The 17,759-nt window shown below is 36.9% G+C and overlaps 2 protein-coding genes across 2 annotated transcripts in view; both read right to left on the bottom strand.

Annotated features, from left to right (window-relative positions):
* The window catches only part of LOC117315517, a 92,295-nt gene that overhangs the window by 62,243 nt on the left and 12,293 nt on the right, over nt 1–17,759 (bottom strand). The gene's annotated exons all lie outside the window — the stretch shown is intronic.
* On the bottom strand, nt 7,584–13,362 carry LOC117315518. Its single transcript, XM_033869747.1, has 5 exons — nt 13,219–13,362; nt 12,166–12,305; nt 11,488–11,580; nt 9,890–9,998; nt 7,584–7,874 (listed from the first exon to the last, which is right to left on the bottom strand). Exons 1-5 carry the CDS (start codon nt 13,293–13,295, stop codon nt 7,784–7,786), a joined length of 510 nt encoding a protein of 169 aa, XP_033725638.1. The 5' UTR covers nt 13,296–13,362; the 3' UTR covers nt 7,584–7,783.

The following is a 17,759-nucleotide window of genomic DNA, read 5'->3' on the forward strand; positions in this document are numbered from 1 at the left end:
AAAAAACTTCAGACGTCGTGAATATTTATTCCCTAGCACATATTAACACACATGGTTCAAGTAACTTAATCTACTTAATTAAAACCAAGCTATTCATCAAACATGGTATAGGCATTGTCAAAATGAAATGGGACTGTTTCCTGTTCTTTGATGATATGGATGATTAATCAATGTCTTGCTGACATATCGAGCCTGATTCGTCTTGATGATATATCGATGGCACTTATTATTATAGAACCTAACAAGCAATGAAGACGAAAATATTGAAAATCCGATGATTCACATGCATTTCAATTACTTGTTTATTAAGCTAGACCCCTTCACTTCATACATAAATCCTAATAAGTCATCAATCTAACTCTATCGCGTAGAAGTTTTCATCATTTCCATTCGAAAACTGAAATAGTCATTCTGATATTATTTCATTGATATTATTGAAGCTTCAAATAAGACTATTATATCACAATGATTCGATTCTGACTTGAATGTAATGATATATTACACGTGTGATTTTACTACAAAAGTATCTAGAAAATATTTATATCACACACATGGACTTGACACGAATTTCAAACACACGGCCCAGAAAATAAATAATACAAATGTTTATATAAATTATTGTGCATGTTTATCTTATGTCAGAATCCCCAAAGAACGTCTTAGGCATACGTTTGTGTAATATTGAGTATATCTATAATAATACATGTATAAAGATGACCATGGGTTGAGCATTCGTGCTCAAGTCACTGTGCTAAAATAACCACAACCATTTTCTTCTCATATCATTTAAACATAGAGATCAATAAAAAGGAGCAAAACTGTGATGATATCAGTTATCTCTTATATTTTTATGGGCTATTCAAATCGCCTTGCGTCCGTGGTCCGTGGTCCGTCCGTCCGTAAACAATTCTTGTTATCGCTATTTCTGAGAAAGTACTAAAGGAATCTTTCTCAAATTTCATATGCAGGTTCCCGTTGGTCTGTAGTTATGCATATTGCATTTTGGGACCAATCGGAAAACATCATGGCCGACAGGCAGCCATCTTGGATTTTAACAATTGAAGTTTGTTATCGCTATTTCTCAGAAAGTGCTGGAGGGCTGTTTTTGAAATTTCATATGTAGGTCCCCCATGGTCAGTAGTTATGCATATGACATTTTGGGACCAATCGGAAAACAACATGGCCAACAGGCAGCCATCTTGGATTTTGACAATTGAAGTTTGTTATCGCTATTTCTCAGAAAGTACTGAAGGGATCTTTCAGAAATTTCACATGATGTTCCCCTTGGTCTAGTTATTCATATTATATTTTGGGACCCGTCGGAAAACAACATGGCCGACAGGCAGCCATCTTGTATTTTGACAATTGAAGATTGTTGTCGTTATTTCTCAGAAAGTACTGAAGGGATCTTTCTCAAATTTCATATGTAGGTAGGTTCCCTTGGTCCGTCGTATTGCATTTTGGGACCAATTTGAAAACAACATGGCCGTCAGACAGCCATTATCGCTTAATCTGAAATTTTATATATAAGTTCCCCTTGTTTGAAAAGTACAGGAGGGATATTTCTCAATTTACATAGATTAGTAAGAGGAAGGGGAAAATAGAGAGAAGATCAATCTGACATGGAACCTATAAAGATCATTCATGGGCGCCAAGATCTATTGCATTATGTATTTGAAATCGGACGAATCTGGTACACCAAACACCTTCATTAATATCTGCATCTTTTTGGTAATGAATTTATCTGAATTTAGTTTTTTTAACGTCAAAGACATCAATTTATCGTTTTTCTTATTTTTAGGTTTTTTTTCTCTGCTTTCTTCGTTACTGGTCTCCTGATGGTCCCCTGTCCTTTTTTCGCTTTCTCCGGATGGTAATTCCAACATCCTTTTTTGAGACTGAAGTTAAATAAAATCAATGTGAAGTACACGTCTGGGCTGTCGTACATGTATTTCCCATACAAAATGAAACGAAAAAAGGTATGCACACAAACATTGCAATTACAGAATCATCTATTTGTACACTTAAACAAATCAAACAAAATAAAACAAACAACCATGAAAATGATGAAAATAAAAAATAATAAAAGCTGAATCAGTAATGTTCTGAGATGGCGCCCGAAATTTGTACGTGTCAACGTAAGTGTAGGTGTCTGTGTAACTTACCTCGATACTAGAAATGTCTATTAAGCGGACATTGAACAGACCAATAATGTCCCATTGCAACACTTATATCTTTCCTTTCTTTCCTTCTTTGCTTTTAATGTTTTCCTTTGTTGGTGTCTCCTTTACATCCGTTTCCATATGACCCTGACTGTTGGTGTCTCCTTTACATCCGTCTCCATATGACCCTGGCTGTTGGTGTATCCTTTACATCCGTCCCCATATGACCCTGGCTGTTGGTGTCTCCTTTACATCCGTCTCCATATGACCCTGACTGTTGGTGTCTCCTTTACATCCGTCTCCATATGATCCTGACTGTTGGTGTCTTTGTGCATTGTCAGTATTACGTTTTCACATTTTCGAATTCTATTAATAAGCTACTGAACCAATTTCTATGAAAGGACCTCTAACAGGAACAAAATAATCTTACCCGCCATCCAATTTGACCAAAACCAAGGTTGTATTTGTAGCCACTTAGTGACAACCCATGAGGTGTGTTTAAAAAAATTTTGAAGGTCACAGGGTAACCGAATTTATTTTCTGTTCATCAAGTCATAATTTAAGTCTGATGTAGATTTTGATATCGAGCATTTACCTAGATGTTGTAAAATAACTTCAGTGTTTCTTATGAACACTTTAGTTGAAGTGTTACACCCACCTCCGGTTCTAGTACACCATCAATCTTTGATTATATTTAACTGGGTGGGGTATCCGGTTGGGCGTCTTCAGCTGCATGCTTTAGTGAGGTAGCACTTTTAAATAGGCAAAAGTTCCGGACTATCCCAAGGAGACTTTGAACATACTGTAGCCTTCTAAAACGCACATATGAACTAACCACATGCATGTATGTCGCACGCCCGGGAGGTCGTCATCAAATGACCTTTGGTGTTGATAGGACATCGTTAAACACTAATAAATCAGATCAAATGTGTCAACTCCAACATATGTAAACGGGGGTCTCGGCATCAAACGATCCTATGGAAGATTCGACATTTTCTGTAGTGTGATTCGATGTTTTTCAACACCCAAGAACATTGATATTCCATGCTTGCTAAACAATGGTATATTTTATTAGACAATGCAAATTAGTTTTATATCTTCTGGCACCAGTGACAAAATCAACAGAACTGCAATATTATTTTTGTGTAGTTTTATATTTGAAACCAAAAGGAGATAGAATAAGCAGCTGAAGTGTGATTTGCAATATACAATTTAACATACCTATGTTTGAAGTTTTATGTCAAAATCGTTCTGTAAATATGACGTACCTTAGATTGATCACAAACAAGAGGCCCAATGGGCCTGTATCGCTCACCTAGCTCTACCGCAACTTTGAAGTCGATTGAGGTCATTTCTACACATACTATGCTGATTACCTCTTTATTCAAATATCAGTGTATGCTGGGTTTATTCATATTAATAAATGTTCTAGTCCTTCATTCCAGTATCTTTGCCTAATATCAGATTTCACAGACTCTTGGCTATCGTAAAATTATTGTTTACACATTTAAGCCGATTTCACCCCTGTGACCATGAATGTAGATCAAGGTAATTTAGTTGAACAAACTTGGTAGCTCTTCACCCCAGCATGCTACAAGCCCAATATGAAGTCCCTGAGCCTCTTGGTTATTGATAAGTCGTCGTTGGAAGAGTATAACCTTTTCGGCCCATGTGACCTTGAATGAAGGTCAAGGTCATTTATTTGAACCAACCTGGTAGTCCTTCACCCCAGCATGCTACAGGCCCAATATCAAGTCCCTGGGCCTCTTGGTTATTGAGAAGAAGTTGTTTGAATATTATAGCCTATTCCACTCATGTGACCTTGAATGAAGGTCAAGGTCATTTATTTGAACAAACTTGGTAGCCCTTCACCGCAGCATGTTACAGACACAATATCAAGTCCCTATGCCTCTTGATAATTGAGAAGAAGTTGTTTGAAGATTATAGGCTATTTGACCCGTGTGACTTTGAATGAAGGTAAAGATCATTTATTTGAACAAACTTGGTAGCCCTTCACCCCAGCATGCTACAAGCCCAATATGAAGCCCCTGGGCCTCTTGGTTATTGATAAGTCGTCGTTGGAAGAGTATAACCTTTTTGGCCCATGTGACCTTGAATGAAGGTCAAGGTCATTTATTTGAACCAACCTGGTAGCCCTTCACCCCAGCATGCTACAGGCCCAATATCAAGTCCCTGGGCCTCTTGGTTATTGAGAAGAAGTTGTTTGAATATTATAGCCTATTCCACTCATGTGACCTTGAATGAAGGTCAAGGTCATTTATTTGAACAAACTTGGTAGCCCTTCACCGCAGCATGTTACAGACACAATATCAAGTCCCTATGCCTCTTGATAATTGAGAAGAAGTTGTTTGAAGATTATAGGCTATTTGACCCGTGTGACCTTGAATGAAGGTAAAGATCATTTATTTGAACAAACTTGGTAGCCCTTCACCCCAGCATGCTACAAGCCCAATATCAAGTCCCTGAGCCTCTTGGTTATTGAGAAGTCGTTGGAAGATTATAGCCTATTTGACCCATGTGACCTTGAATGAAGGTCAAGGTCATTTATTTGAACTTGGTAGCCCTTCATCCCAGCATGCTACAGGCCCAATATCAAGTCCCTGGGCCTATTGGTTATTGAGAAGAAGTCGTTGGAAGTTTATAGCCTTTTTGACCCATGTGACCTTGACTGAAGGTCAAGGTCATTTATTTGAGCAAACTTGGTAGCCCTTCACCCCAGCATGCTACATGTCCAATATCAAGTCCCTGGGCCTCTTGGTTATTGAGAAGAAGTTGTTTAAATGAAAAGTTGACGCCGGACGGACGGACAACGGACGCCGCACCACGGCATAAGCTCACTTGCCCTTCGGGCAGGTGAGCTAAAAATGATTTTATTTTTATACCTTGTAAAATTATATTTGATCCTTGAGATGTTTAGACTAAAATAAGGAAACAGATATGACCACTGCAGCATCGAAAATGACAGACTTCTTCCCTAAATCATGCAGACATTCAAACATGTCCATGCATGATACTATATTGCTTTCATATGATTACAATTTCAGAGAAAATAATTTAAATATATATAAATATATATCGATTCGCAACTGTTAATACGGCAACATACGTTATATATGGAAATATACGACAGTCTCTACATTTTTACCGCCGAACATGGATGATCGAATGCTCCGATTTCAAACAATTCGTGACAAAATCCTTTATAAAATTATTCGATATATAAATGTAGAAAACTTACAACATTTTGTACATAATTATTAAAATACAATTAAGAACACCTGCGAATACCTGTACATAATACACACATTTATGTACATATGCACGCTAGAATATATACTCTTCAAAGAGACTATTAAGAATCAATGGTAATTGTTTTATAAATCTAAATGAAATTATTCAACATAGATCATTGTATACAAAACGTATTTCAAGGTTTACATTATTGTTCATTAGTAATAGGGCTTACTGCTGCTGGCAGATTTATTGCTTTTGTGTGCTATGAATATTAATCCTATACCTGTAGGAAGTATAGATATAGCATCTACATTCATTTTAAGAGATATTTATTTTATGCACAACTCAAATTAGAATGAGGGAAACATAAAATTTAATTAGTTTTAAGCGGTCTTCTAATCGACGTATTGATCTACACATAAACACAATGGGTTCGATAAGCTGAGCTGTCTATCATCTCGCAAGGATGAATCAAATTTCTTTCTACAGTCATCTGTCTGGTTCCTCTAGCCGTGAAAACTATTCGGAACATATGTATATGTACATGTAACATTGCATCTCGGTTTGGTTTGGTTTGGTTTATTTTGTTTAACGTCCTATCAACAGCTAAGGTCATTTAAGGACGGCTTCCCGTGCGTGCGACATGTATGCGTGTGGTGAGTGCGTATGTGTGTTTTGGGAGGCTGCGGTATGTTCGTGTTAAGTCTCCTTGTGATATGCCGGAACTTTTGCCGATTTATAGTGCTACCTCACTGAGGCATACTGCCGAAGACACCCAGCAGGACACCTCACCCGGTCACATTATACTGACAACGGGCGAACCAGTCGTCCCACTCCAAATATGCTGAGCGCTAAGCAGGAGTAGCAACTACCATTTTTAATGACTCTGGTATGTCTCGGCCAGGGGACAGAACCGAAAGCCTTCCTCACAGGGGCGAACGCTCAACTAAAGGCCAAAAGTGATGCATTGTCAAGGGAGACATTAGGAAGAAGAAAGTTTGTAAGAAAGAAGAGAAACGATAAGATCCCAAATTCAGTCGCCTCTTACGATCAAGCAATGGGGACAGCAGGTACAATTCTTACGCCCTACCTGCAGGGCAGCAGTAATTAGGAGTGGGACGACTGGTTTGCCCGTTGTCAGTATAATGTGACCGGGTTGGGTGTGCTGCTGGGTGTCCTCGGCAGTATGCTTCAGTGAGGTAGCACTATAACTCGGCAAAAGTTCCGGCCTATCACAAGGAGACTTAACACGAACATACCGCAGCCTCCCAAAACACACATACGCACTCGCCACACGCATGCATGTCGCACGCACGGGAGGCCGTCCTTAAATGACCTTAGCTGTTAATAGGACGTTAAACAAAATAAACCAAACGAAACCAAACCCTTATGACCATTACAGTATTGATGGGCGCTTAATCACTTTAACTAATAGGGTACACATCAATAAATTTGAGCTGTTTCGTATAAAGATCAGCATCGTTCACGATGTGACATGTTTTGGCTTGGTTTTTGGTATCGGCAGCAATGATCATTTAAGGACGGCCTCTCCTGTATACGGATTTATATAAATACCAACAGTGACCTTGCCTTAATTTTGACAGCTTGAAACACAAGCGCGTTTGAAATATATTAATGATTTACTGATGTGTGAAATTTGATTGAAATCGGGTTAAAATTATGTAGTTAAAGCGCTGACAAAAGGTCACCAAACGAACGTACATATGACCACATACGTAAGAACGGCATACTATAATATTCTCTCTTCGACTCCGCTACTAGGGGGGAATGGCTGGTTCTAAAACGGAAAAGTTCTCACAACTTCGTTGCGTGGAGAGAATGACGGGTTCTAGAACTGAGAGCTACTAACCTGATAAGTATTTTTTTTTTTTTTCGGGGTTAGACGTCCACGCAACAACGCGATGTCATAGGACAACTCAATTAGTCGTCATAAAGCAATGGTGGTAACAGACCAATATTAAAGTATACAAAAAATCATGGGCCATTTTGATAAGATTTCAGAAATCATATGGGCCAAAACATAGAAAATTGAATAAATTTGTGAGTTTTGGTGGTTCAGTTTAGAAAATATGGGGCAAATGGCCCCATTGCTCTCTCTGGAGTTATCCCCGAATTTGTATTCTTCATGTAACAAAGAACAAGTTGTGTTATTGCAAAATCACATTTATTATATGTTTTCCGATAGGACATGATCTTACACAGCTGCATTGTATACTGATAGTGACTAGATCATTATAATCAGCTTTGAATTTAAGGCTCTATGCGCCATCCCCACACATTCACAGTTGATCAATGCCACACGGATACAAATGTAATTCGCCAAACATATTTTGATGAATGTTTACCTACACCATATGGTAAGTGTTAGGATAGGCCATTTTCTGTGTTAATTTGCAAATTTCGAGCCGGAACACGGTTGGATCTGCTCTGCACGATCTGAAAAAGATAATATGATTTGACAAAACAAATTTACATCAGGAATTAGTCTAGAGTTAAACAAGAGATCCTAGAGGGATCCTAGTACCCACCATGGAATATAATCTATATCAGTCAAATGAAAGACTGATCTTATTTCTCATCTTTTCCATTCTTCCATCGAACCATTTAATAACTTCATATAACCCTATATAGCAGGAACAACATGCAATTGTCATAAATCTAAGATGGTTCCCACTCTGTCATCCATTTAGTTCTTTCAATCAGACTTACATGCACAACTGCATGGAGACCAAGGGGAACCTAAAATTTGAGAAAAAATCCATAATGGCCATTTAGCATTTTAAGAAATTGTTATTACAATGCAGTTCCAATTGTCAAAATTGAAGATGGCTGCCTGTTGGCCATGCTGATGTCAGGTTGGTCCTATACAGGAATGTGCATAACTAGGGATCAAGGGGAACCTACATATGAACTAGCTTTAACAAACTTCAGTTGTCGGTCATCGTGTTTTCTGTTTGGTCCCAAAATGCAATATGCACAACTAGAGACCAATGGCAACCTACATATGAAATATGAGAGATATCCTTTCAATGCTTTCTGAGAACTAGCGGTAACAAACTTCAGTTGTGAAAATCAAAGATGGCCACCTGTCGGTCATGTTGTTTTCCAATCAGTTTCAAAATGCAATTTGCGCAAGTAAAGAACAAGTGCAACCTTCATATATAATATGAGAAATATTCCTTCAGTACTTTCTGTGAAATAGCGACAACAGGAATTGTTTACAGAGGGACGGACGGACCACGGACGCAGGGCGATTTGAATAAAAAAAAATATAAGATATTTCGGAAGCAAGTCCCTTACTGAAAGGGAAAGTGCAGATTAACGCATTCAACAAGAGGCCCATGTGGTACAGTTCAGTTTCTTTCGTGTGTATGCACTGATATCATGGGAACCATTTTTATCTGCAGGGCTCTCAGCTGTTAGAAAACTAGCCATATCAATATCATACCGATACTGCTGTTACCATATTTAATTACCTTCAAGAATGGCGAGCGATGCTTTCTTAGATAATATACATTAAAGACTTACTACAAACTCATATTCATATTTCTCTTTTTTTTTTTTATAAATTCCAAATATGATTTGATTTTGGTTTTATTTGTTTTACGTCCTATCAACAACTAAGGTAGCACACCACAGAAAGATTGCCTGACCATTGGTGGGGTTTTTTCTGGGTTTTTTTCGTTAAGCAAATAACTCCTGTATTATGATATGCATACAAAATGAAAAAAAATAAATGTACACTATATTTGGTATGTTCATTGTGAAGTTGTACATTCAGGCTTTACATTTGTTAAAACTAAAATAAATATATTGGTTCCGGATTTTAAAATTTTCTGCTTTTCCGAAAAGGTGTTTTACACAGGAAATTTAGTTTTGCGTACAGCGAAAAATGGTAGCTCATAATCAAGGTAAGATTGCGGGAAAACTTAATGTATACCTTATGTCAAAACAAGATAAGTTCTGTCTTTTGGATAGAGATATTTAATTCAAATAGGTTCAGAAAAAAAATTGTGCAGAGAATTGTGTCATTTAGGGTCAAATATCATAATAAATTGTTACCATGGCATTCACGGGTGTGAAAAACATCGAAAAAATCAGTTTACTTATCCTTCAGAGCCGTATAATATTAAAAATGCAAATGTTTAGAAATGATTAGATATATATATACTTTATTAGAGGTAACATGTAGGGATCACTGGCAATTTTTACATATCTAAAACAGGTGCCATAATTTTCAGAATTGGTCATTTTTACTGTACACTGCTACCTAAGGTCATTTTAGGACAGCCTCATGTGTGTTTTCTCTGTGATATCGTACGCACGGGAGGCCGTCCTTAAATGACCTTAGCTGTTGATAGGACGTTAATCAAATAAAACCAAACCCAAATGTTTTGGGGAGGAGACTTATTTCACAGTATTTTACCATATAAAACTGGTCCATATCTTACCCGTAGTTGCGTCTGCTAACCACTGCGTAGCCTTCCGGGATTTTAATATCAAACCCAAGTTTGTACGAATACAAATTCCTCATCAGTAAACAGTCTGTCAAGGAAATACCTGTAACATATACAATACTTATTTAATTTATCTGTAAAATTAGTTGACCCTCGTTATCTAGACGTTATTGGAGTCGTGCAAAAGCCTTAATATATCCCTAAAATAACAGGTAGCCGAGAACTTTGCTTGGAATTTCACTGTGAGGACTGATTAGGTATAAAATCATAAAACGTATATCTTGTAATTTAAAGTGTTTTTCTCAGTGATATTTTACCTGCGACACTAATGAAAAATTGACCAATCGGAAAACTTAGTTCAGAAGTAGACGGGTCATATCCATGTAGGTATTTTCAAACATTTCTGGGTATCATTTCACAATGCTTTTTAATTTATGAACGTCTGTATGTATTTACGAAAATGTTAAGCAAAACTTACGAAGTTGTTAATCATGCGCTAAAACAAACAGTAACAACGCCATTTTCACAAATTTCGCTCACTGCTCACAGATATACATAATGCACTTAAAATAGTTGGCACAGTTTACGGATATGCGTACAATTAGATGGATGTATTATGGTATTATGACGGTATCCCTCCTCGAGGCACAGTCATTCTTTTATGCTAATTTGGAACTGAGTACAAAATCATTTCCTGTTCCATAGGGCATGCTTGCGTTCGATTTCAAATTGTTTTCGTAAGTTATGACAGGGTGGACATGTCGTACAGTTACGCAACATTTTTGCGTTGCTTACGAACATTCCAGCAAAAATAGAAAATGACGTGTGTTAGAACTCGCGCTGTTATTTATTATGACAAAGTCATAAAATTTGGTTACACAAAGTGACAAGCGGTAGGAAAGGGACATAACTCCAACACACACAAAATGGAAGTTTGACACCCTGTTCAAACTCGATCATTAATCTAATATAATAAAGCCATATATTGAGTAACACATCGATGACGGAAGTGATAGCGAAAAGAACAATTTGCTAGTTACGATAATTTCCTATGTGCAAAGAGATGTATCTTCAAAAAAAAGTAATATTGACACAGTGGTCCAACTCAAACTGTCCACCACTATAGCAAAACCACATCCAAAGAGTAAACTATTCCGGAAAACTAATGTGTAACTGACGACGGAAGTGATCCCTAATCTACGCATGCAACACTAATATATGACTTAATTGCAGCCAGTAACCGGCAATTTTTAGACTTTTACATTTAAATGTTATAGTTTTCATTATATATTTTTTCTTTTATTTAATTGTGTTTATTTTGTGAACGTTATTTACTTGTGTTTCGCTCTATATGAATCAAATTGTCTACGGCCATCATCCACACGAAAAGCAAAGAGATCTGGAAATTGCTTCGATATATAATATTGTATTGTTTATTCCACATCGATAGTTTCATTCATTTGGGCCAAACAATATCGGATTATGGATATTCACAGAACAAAACGCACCAAACTTAAAATGTTAAATAGTAGAAGTCATAAAATCTCCTATTTCAATTATATTTTATATAGTATTGCTGATCCGTGGCTCACCTTTAAATTGACAGCAGATTGGTCGTTGCCGATCTATGCCCACAACCGCGAAGTTGGGAGGACAACCATTTGATTGTGTTGGATCATCTTCATCTATTGTATAAACAACATTTTATTGTATCAATGTTAAGGATACAAACACCATGCAACCTTTATAATCAATAAATCGGATGCAGATGACAACAATAATACGTATTAGCTTATTCAGTATATACGGGTCAAATGTCATGATTGTTACGTAGCAAATGTGTGTGCTACGTCATTTTTCATGTCTGGTCCACGACTCAGGAAAATTAGGGGTGGTTCGGAAAAGGAGATTGTTGATTTAGTCACATAAACATTTTATTATATATTATTTGTATCCCTTATAGCTATCGTAGGTTTCCTCTAAGGCTCCGTTTTAGCAATAGTGAAATGAGAAAATGGTTGAAATATACATTTTTGGGGTATAGTAACAGGACCAATTACTAGAATGATATGTATATAATTTCCAATGCAATCAATTTAACATCGTTTATTGCAAAATATAATATTAGAAATAGACATGTTTGCTAAATGCCTTGAAGGGAATCGTAGAATATTACTGCAAGCTATTGCTGTATGTTTTTACTGCTTGACAATCCAAACCTTTTGTATTTCCACAGCAGGGAATAAAGTGCTCACTATAATATCACTCACCTAAAAGTACACATTTTCTAACAGGCGTAGGCGCCTTTCTACAGGAAAACAGGATCTTTCCTACGGCGGGGTCCAAAAACCCATTGCTCGGGATGGTACCTCTTGGACAGTTTTCGAACAAAATGCCGCGGTTCGGTTTCCTGAATTGAAATAGAAAATAGCAAATTTATCAATCGAAAAATGATTTCTTTATGGTTTACAAAAACAAAAACACTTACATTTAACTGTTCGTACTGAAGGTACTCGTTGGATAAGAATACTATTTGAATGACTTTAGCTGCTGAACGTCAAATAATTCTAAAACAAAGCAAATACAACTGTTTGAATGACCGAAATATCAAATATTTTTGCAATTTATTTACGTTTTAAACAGATCTATTGAAACAATTGTGAGATGAAATCTCTACACAAGATTTTGATAATTTGAACAAAACAACTGATAATAATATTTCTGATCGACAATCATCCTAAAGTTTTGTGACAACATTTCCCAACTGTCGGTATACCTTTGGGACCAAGCATTCCTCTTCTCTCTGTCTACATGTTGTTTTGAAATAAAAAGTGTGACTATATGGAACATATTATCACAACAGGCAGGTAATTTAATCCTACATATACATATACCAAAGATGTGTTATCTTAAAATAATCAAATTCCATCAAATATTGAAAGCTATTTTCAATTGTTAGTTCAAGATGATGCTTAAGTTTTGTTTAGTATTGTTCAATGGCCAATCAACAAGCTTAAGAAACCAATATTTTATTTCATGGTAATAAACCCTATCGCATTTCAATAAGGTCCGAAAGTCGGGAGATATCCGTTTCGGTTTAAATACTAAAGTAAGCAAGAAAAAGTAGCCACGTCAAAATTTTCAAAATTTTGCTCAGTAACACGCATCTTATCTGGATCTAATGATAAAGTCAACCGAGTATAAATAAAATAAGTCACATTTGAAATGATATCATTGAAATACTTAAAAATAAAACAAAGAAGAAACAAAACTGAATATGTTGTGGCAACATGCCCCTCGCTTCTCCATTCTCTTGTACTTACGTATAAGCCGCCGTTGAGCTGACAAAGACACCAACGATTGCTACCAAGAGATAAACAGCCATCACCTGATACGCCATGATAATTGTCTGCGTCACTTAGAGTCAAACCAGCCGTTTTATTTCGACAGCTTATAATATATGTACATGACAAATTCTTTTGATATGCATGCAAAAACCTGCAGGTAGTACCAGCTGATATGATTACATGATTGATGAGAAGCGACTTAATTAATGATATCGTTTTTATTCTATCTTGAACAGCTTGTTCACTTTGTCTCCATTAACACTGCCTCACTAAGGGCCTTTATTTTAACGATGATCCCTGTGATTCAGGCATTGATTTATGTCCCCTAGACGAAAGAAACCAGACCCTAAACAATTGTAGATTGCACTCCTGCTTAGCACTCATATGTTTTTAATTGGGAACGGTGCTGCCATCTTTATCAACATACACACATGCCAACTATCTCGGGGATTTTGCTCCGAACCTGACGTAAATGTATAACATAATACCACCGCGGGTTTTGGATTCGTCGCCGTGCCGACGCCCCTGTGCACGTGGTTAATGTGGGTGTTTCATAAGGCCACACTGTATTTGTGTTTTCTTGTGATAGCGCGGAACTGGTGAAGATTTTAGAATGCGACCTCGCCACATTATACTGACAACGAGCGAAGCTGTCGTCCCACACTAAAAAAGAAGGAGCTAAGAAGGAGTGGAAGCTACTATTTAAGACTCTTTTCCGTTACTTTAACACCAAAGGACACTTTTATCTTTGTAAACTTGAAATAATCATTGAACTAGAATATCCATTCAAAGCTATTTACAGCAGTTATTTTCCTTGTCATTTTTGCTGTAATTATTTTCTCCCGCTTGTAATAAAGTTTACAACTTTTGCCCTAAAAATCATGTACCGGGTTTACAAAATAGTTACTGTAACGGCTATCAATTTTTAAAGGAAAAGGCCCCTAATTATTCAAGATCGCGTTCAATATAGTATTAGGAATTGCAATGGATATATCAAGAGAGGAATATGTAATTAAGCATGTTTACTTATATATTGATTTTTACATTGACTTTACAGAAGTAAAAATAAATTCCTAAATCATTTAAATATTTAACCAAGCAGGTTAAAACAAATAATAACAATACTATAACACAAGGAAATGATATTGTTGTAAGATAAAATTGACCTTGTTGGTTAGAATCGAATTAAATGATCTGTCAGATATATAAATCAAATAAATTTTGATGGCTTTGTTCTTCTGTTGATTTTCTTGAATGAAGATTAAGCTCTTTCACTTGGTTATTTGGAATACTTTAACATGCTTCATTTTCCTTTAATGGGCCAACTAATGGTCTTTGTTTCTTTATTGATGTTGATAATACCATTGGAAATTTTTGTTTAATAATGTGACTTGAAATATCTCTGAATTCTTCTACAAAAGTATACAAATAATATCAGAGCCATAGGCAAATAGTTCTCCAGCCTAGTAAAAAAAAAATGTCATAATACAGTATAAATGTTTGATAACAAGAGATCCCAGATGAATACACTATTGAAAGATCTTTATTGCTTCTATGACATTATTTACTTCAACGGGTTGATAACAGGGCCAATCTTCGTATAAATCTAGGAGATATCCAAGACGAAAAAGAAAAATACACTGATAAATCAAATCGAATGTGTCTACTCATACATATGTTGAGTCTCGGTATCAAACGATCATATGGAGAATTCGACATTGTCTGTAGTGTGATAGGATGTTTGGCAATACAGAACATTGATATTCCATGCTTGTTAAGCAATGGTATATTTTACAATTCTAACACGATTCGTTTGCAACGCGTGTTTTGATTGGTTGCGGACCGGTTGCGGGGCGTGGCTTAATACGATAGATCAAGGTTCTATCGTATTAAGCAACGCCCCGTTTCTAATCAAAACAATATGGCGGCAAGTTCGACTCGTAGTGAAATTCAACACTCTGCACCATTTATGATTGATGACCCATGAAATTGGAATCGAAAGTGAAGAAATCGAATAGAATGAATTAACTAAATAAATTTAACAAAAATCGTTAAAAATCATTCTTACCGTCATTTATTGATTGAAACGTTCATTTCGTCCGTGTGGAGGCATCTAAGGTCAAGTAAAATCCGAAATGAAATGGAACAAGTACACACAACTTCACAACTTCACATAACGGTTGAGCCTGTAGAAACACATCAACTCTGACTTTGTTAAAATGCACATGTCGTTATGCATACTGCGCAAATCCAAATATGTCTTTAAATCTTCGGAAACAGGACTTTCACAACAATCCAAATACACCGCTTCGTCAACATACAGACCGAACTCTCGCCAGTATGGGCGTGGCCAATTGACCGACTTTGATAGCTTCTCTCTGATTGGTCAATCTTCCACAGTATGACACGTCACTAGCGGAGGTCACAGAGTATTTAACAGCGTACTTGTAGCGCTGTAAAACAATGTTTCTAAATATATGCGATAGTAAACGTGTTAGAATGGGGATAGTACGTTGTTTTTCGTGGCTATACTGGCGATTAGAACATGACATTTGGTTTAAACTCTCGACCTATCATGTTCTAATCGCCAGTATAACGTTAGCCACTCAAAACAACTTACTATCCCCTAATTAGAAAATACAAATTAGTTTTATATTTACATCAATATGATATTATTTGACACGTTTTGCTCTTCTGGTACATTTGACATCTTTCGCCCGTTGTCAGTATAATGTGATCGGGTGAGGTGTGCTGCTGGGTGTCTTCGGCAGTATGCTTCAGTGAGGTGGCACTATTAATCGGAAAAAGTTCCGGCCTATCACAAGAAGACTTAACACGAACATACCGCAGCCTTCCAAAACACACATACGCACTCGCCACAGGCATGCATGTCGCACGCACGGAAGGCCGTCCTTAAATGACCTTAGCTGTTAATAGGACGTTAAACAAAATAAACCCAACCAAACATCTAATGGAGCTAGAATAAACAGCTATAAATATTGCGTAAGATTGATGACAAAAATATTATCATTTTGTTCGTATTTAGTAAAGTGAGACTTCATTCTTTATTAGCTCACTTAGTGGTGCGGCGTCCGTAATCCGTCCGTCCGCCGTCAACTTTTTCCTTTAAACGACTTCTCAATGACCGTGATATTTGTCCGGTGGCATACTGGGGTGAAGGGCTACCAACTTTGTTAAAATAAATGTGTGTGTGTGTGTGTGTGTGTGTGTGTGTATTTGAATGTGCAAAACTTTGTTTAAATAAATAACCTTGGCCTTTATTCAAGAGAACGGGAGTCAAAAAGACTAGATTCTTTAATCGAATTTTTCCTCAATAACCAAGAGACCCAGGGAGTTGATATTGAGGTTCGAAAGTCACGGTCACTGTAAATCAATAGAAAATCTGTCCAGTTCCCTTTGGGTCAACCTAAAACTTCATATAGTGCTCTCTGGTTTCGGTATGGAAAACACTTCAATTTTGCATGAAACTTGTTTTGATTTGCAAAGCAGATCAGTGTGAATTCTAAAATTCAAATCCTAGCTTGCAGTGCAGGCGACACATCCACTTCCGTGGAATTCTTGTATTGACTTCTCAATAACCAAAAGACCCAGGGAGTTGCTATTTGGCACGTATTATGCTGGGATAGAGGGGTACGAAGTTTATTCAAATGATTGACCTTGACCTACATTCAAGATCACAGGGATCAGATAGACTAAAATCTTAGTAACGACTTCCCAATAACAAAGAGGCTCAGTGAGTTGGTATTGGGCCTGTAGCATGCTAGGTTGAAGGGCTACCAAGATTGTTCAAATGAATGTCATCGACTTACATTCATGCCCACAGGGTTCGAATAGGCTAAAATCTTTACAGCGACTTCTTCTAAATCACCAAGAGGCCCAGAGCGTTGGCATTTAGACTGTAGCATGCTAGGGTAAAGGGCTGCCAAGTTTGTTTAAATGAATGACTTTGACGTACATTCAAGGTCAGAGGGGTGAAATAGGCTAAAATATTTATAATGAATTCTTGTCAGTAACCAAGAGGCCCAGGGAGTCGCTATTGTGTTCATAGCATTCTGGGGTAAAGGGCTACTAAGTTTATTCAAATGAATGACCTTGACCTGCATTCAAGTTCAACGAGGTCAAAAGACTCAGATATGGTAGAATCAAATACTATTCATGGATGAAAAGGGGCTTAAGGTGCTTTATCAATATTGTACATTTCATGGCCGCTTGGCGTCACGTTTCCCACCGGACAGCGGCTGATCTTAACTATAATTTATATAAGAAAATCGCATTTTTGAGCATAGTTTGAGTTATTTCAATTGAAACTATTCAAACGTGGAAGGAATTATAATTATGTGTTAGCAATTTGATGATGTGCACATATTGACCCTGGTTGACCCCCAACTACTTAGGGATGTGGTAAATCTAATTAAAACCAAGATGGTCATTCTCACTACGTTACATGAACCGTAGTGAGAATGACCATCTAGATTTTAATTAGATTGGGATGCGGT

The sequence above is a fragment of the Pecten maximus genome, chromosome 17 (genome assembly GCF_902652985.1).
Source record: "Pecten maximus chromosome 17, xPecMax1.1, whole genome shotgun sequence".
In the NCBI taxonomy this organism is placed as follows: domain Eukaryota; kingdom Metazoa; phylum Mollusca; class Bivalvia; order Pectinida; family Pectinidae; genus Pecten; species Pecten maximus.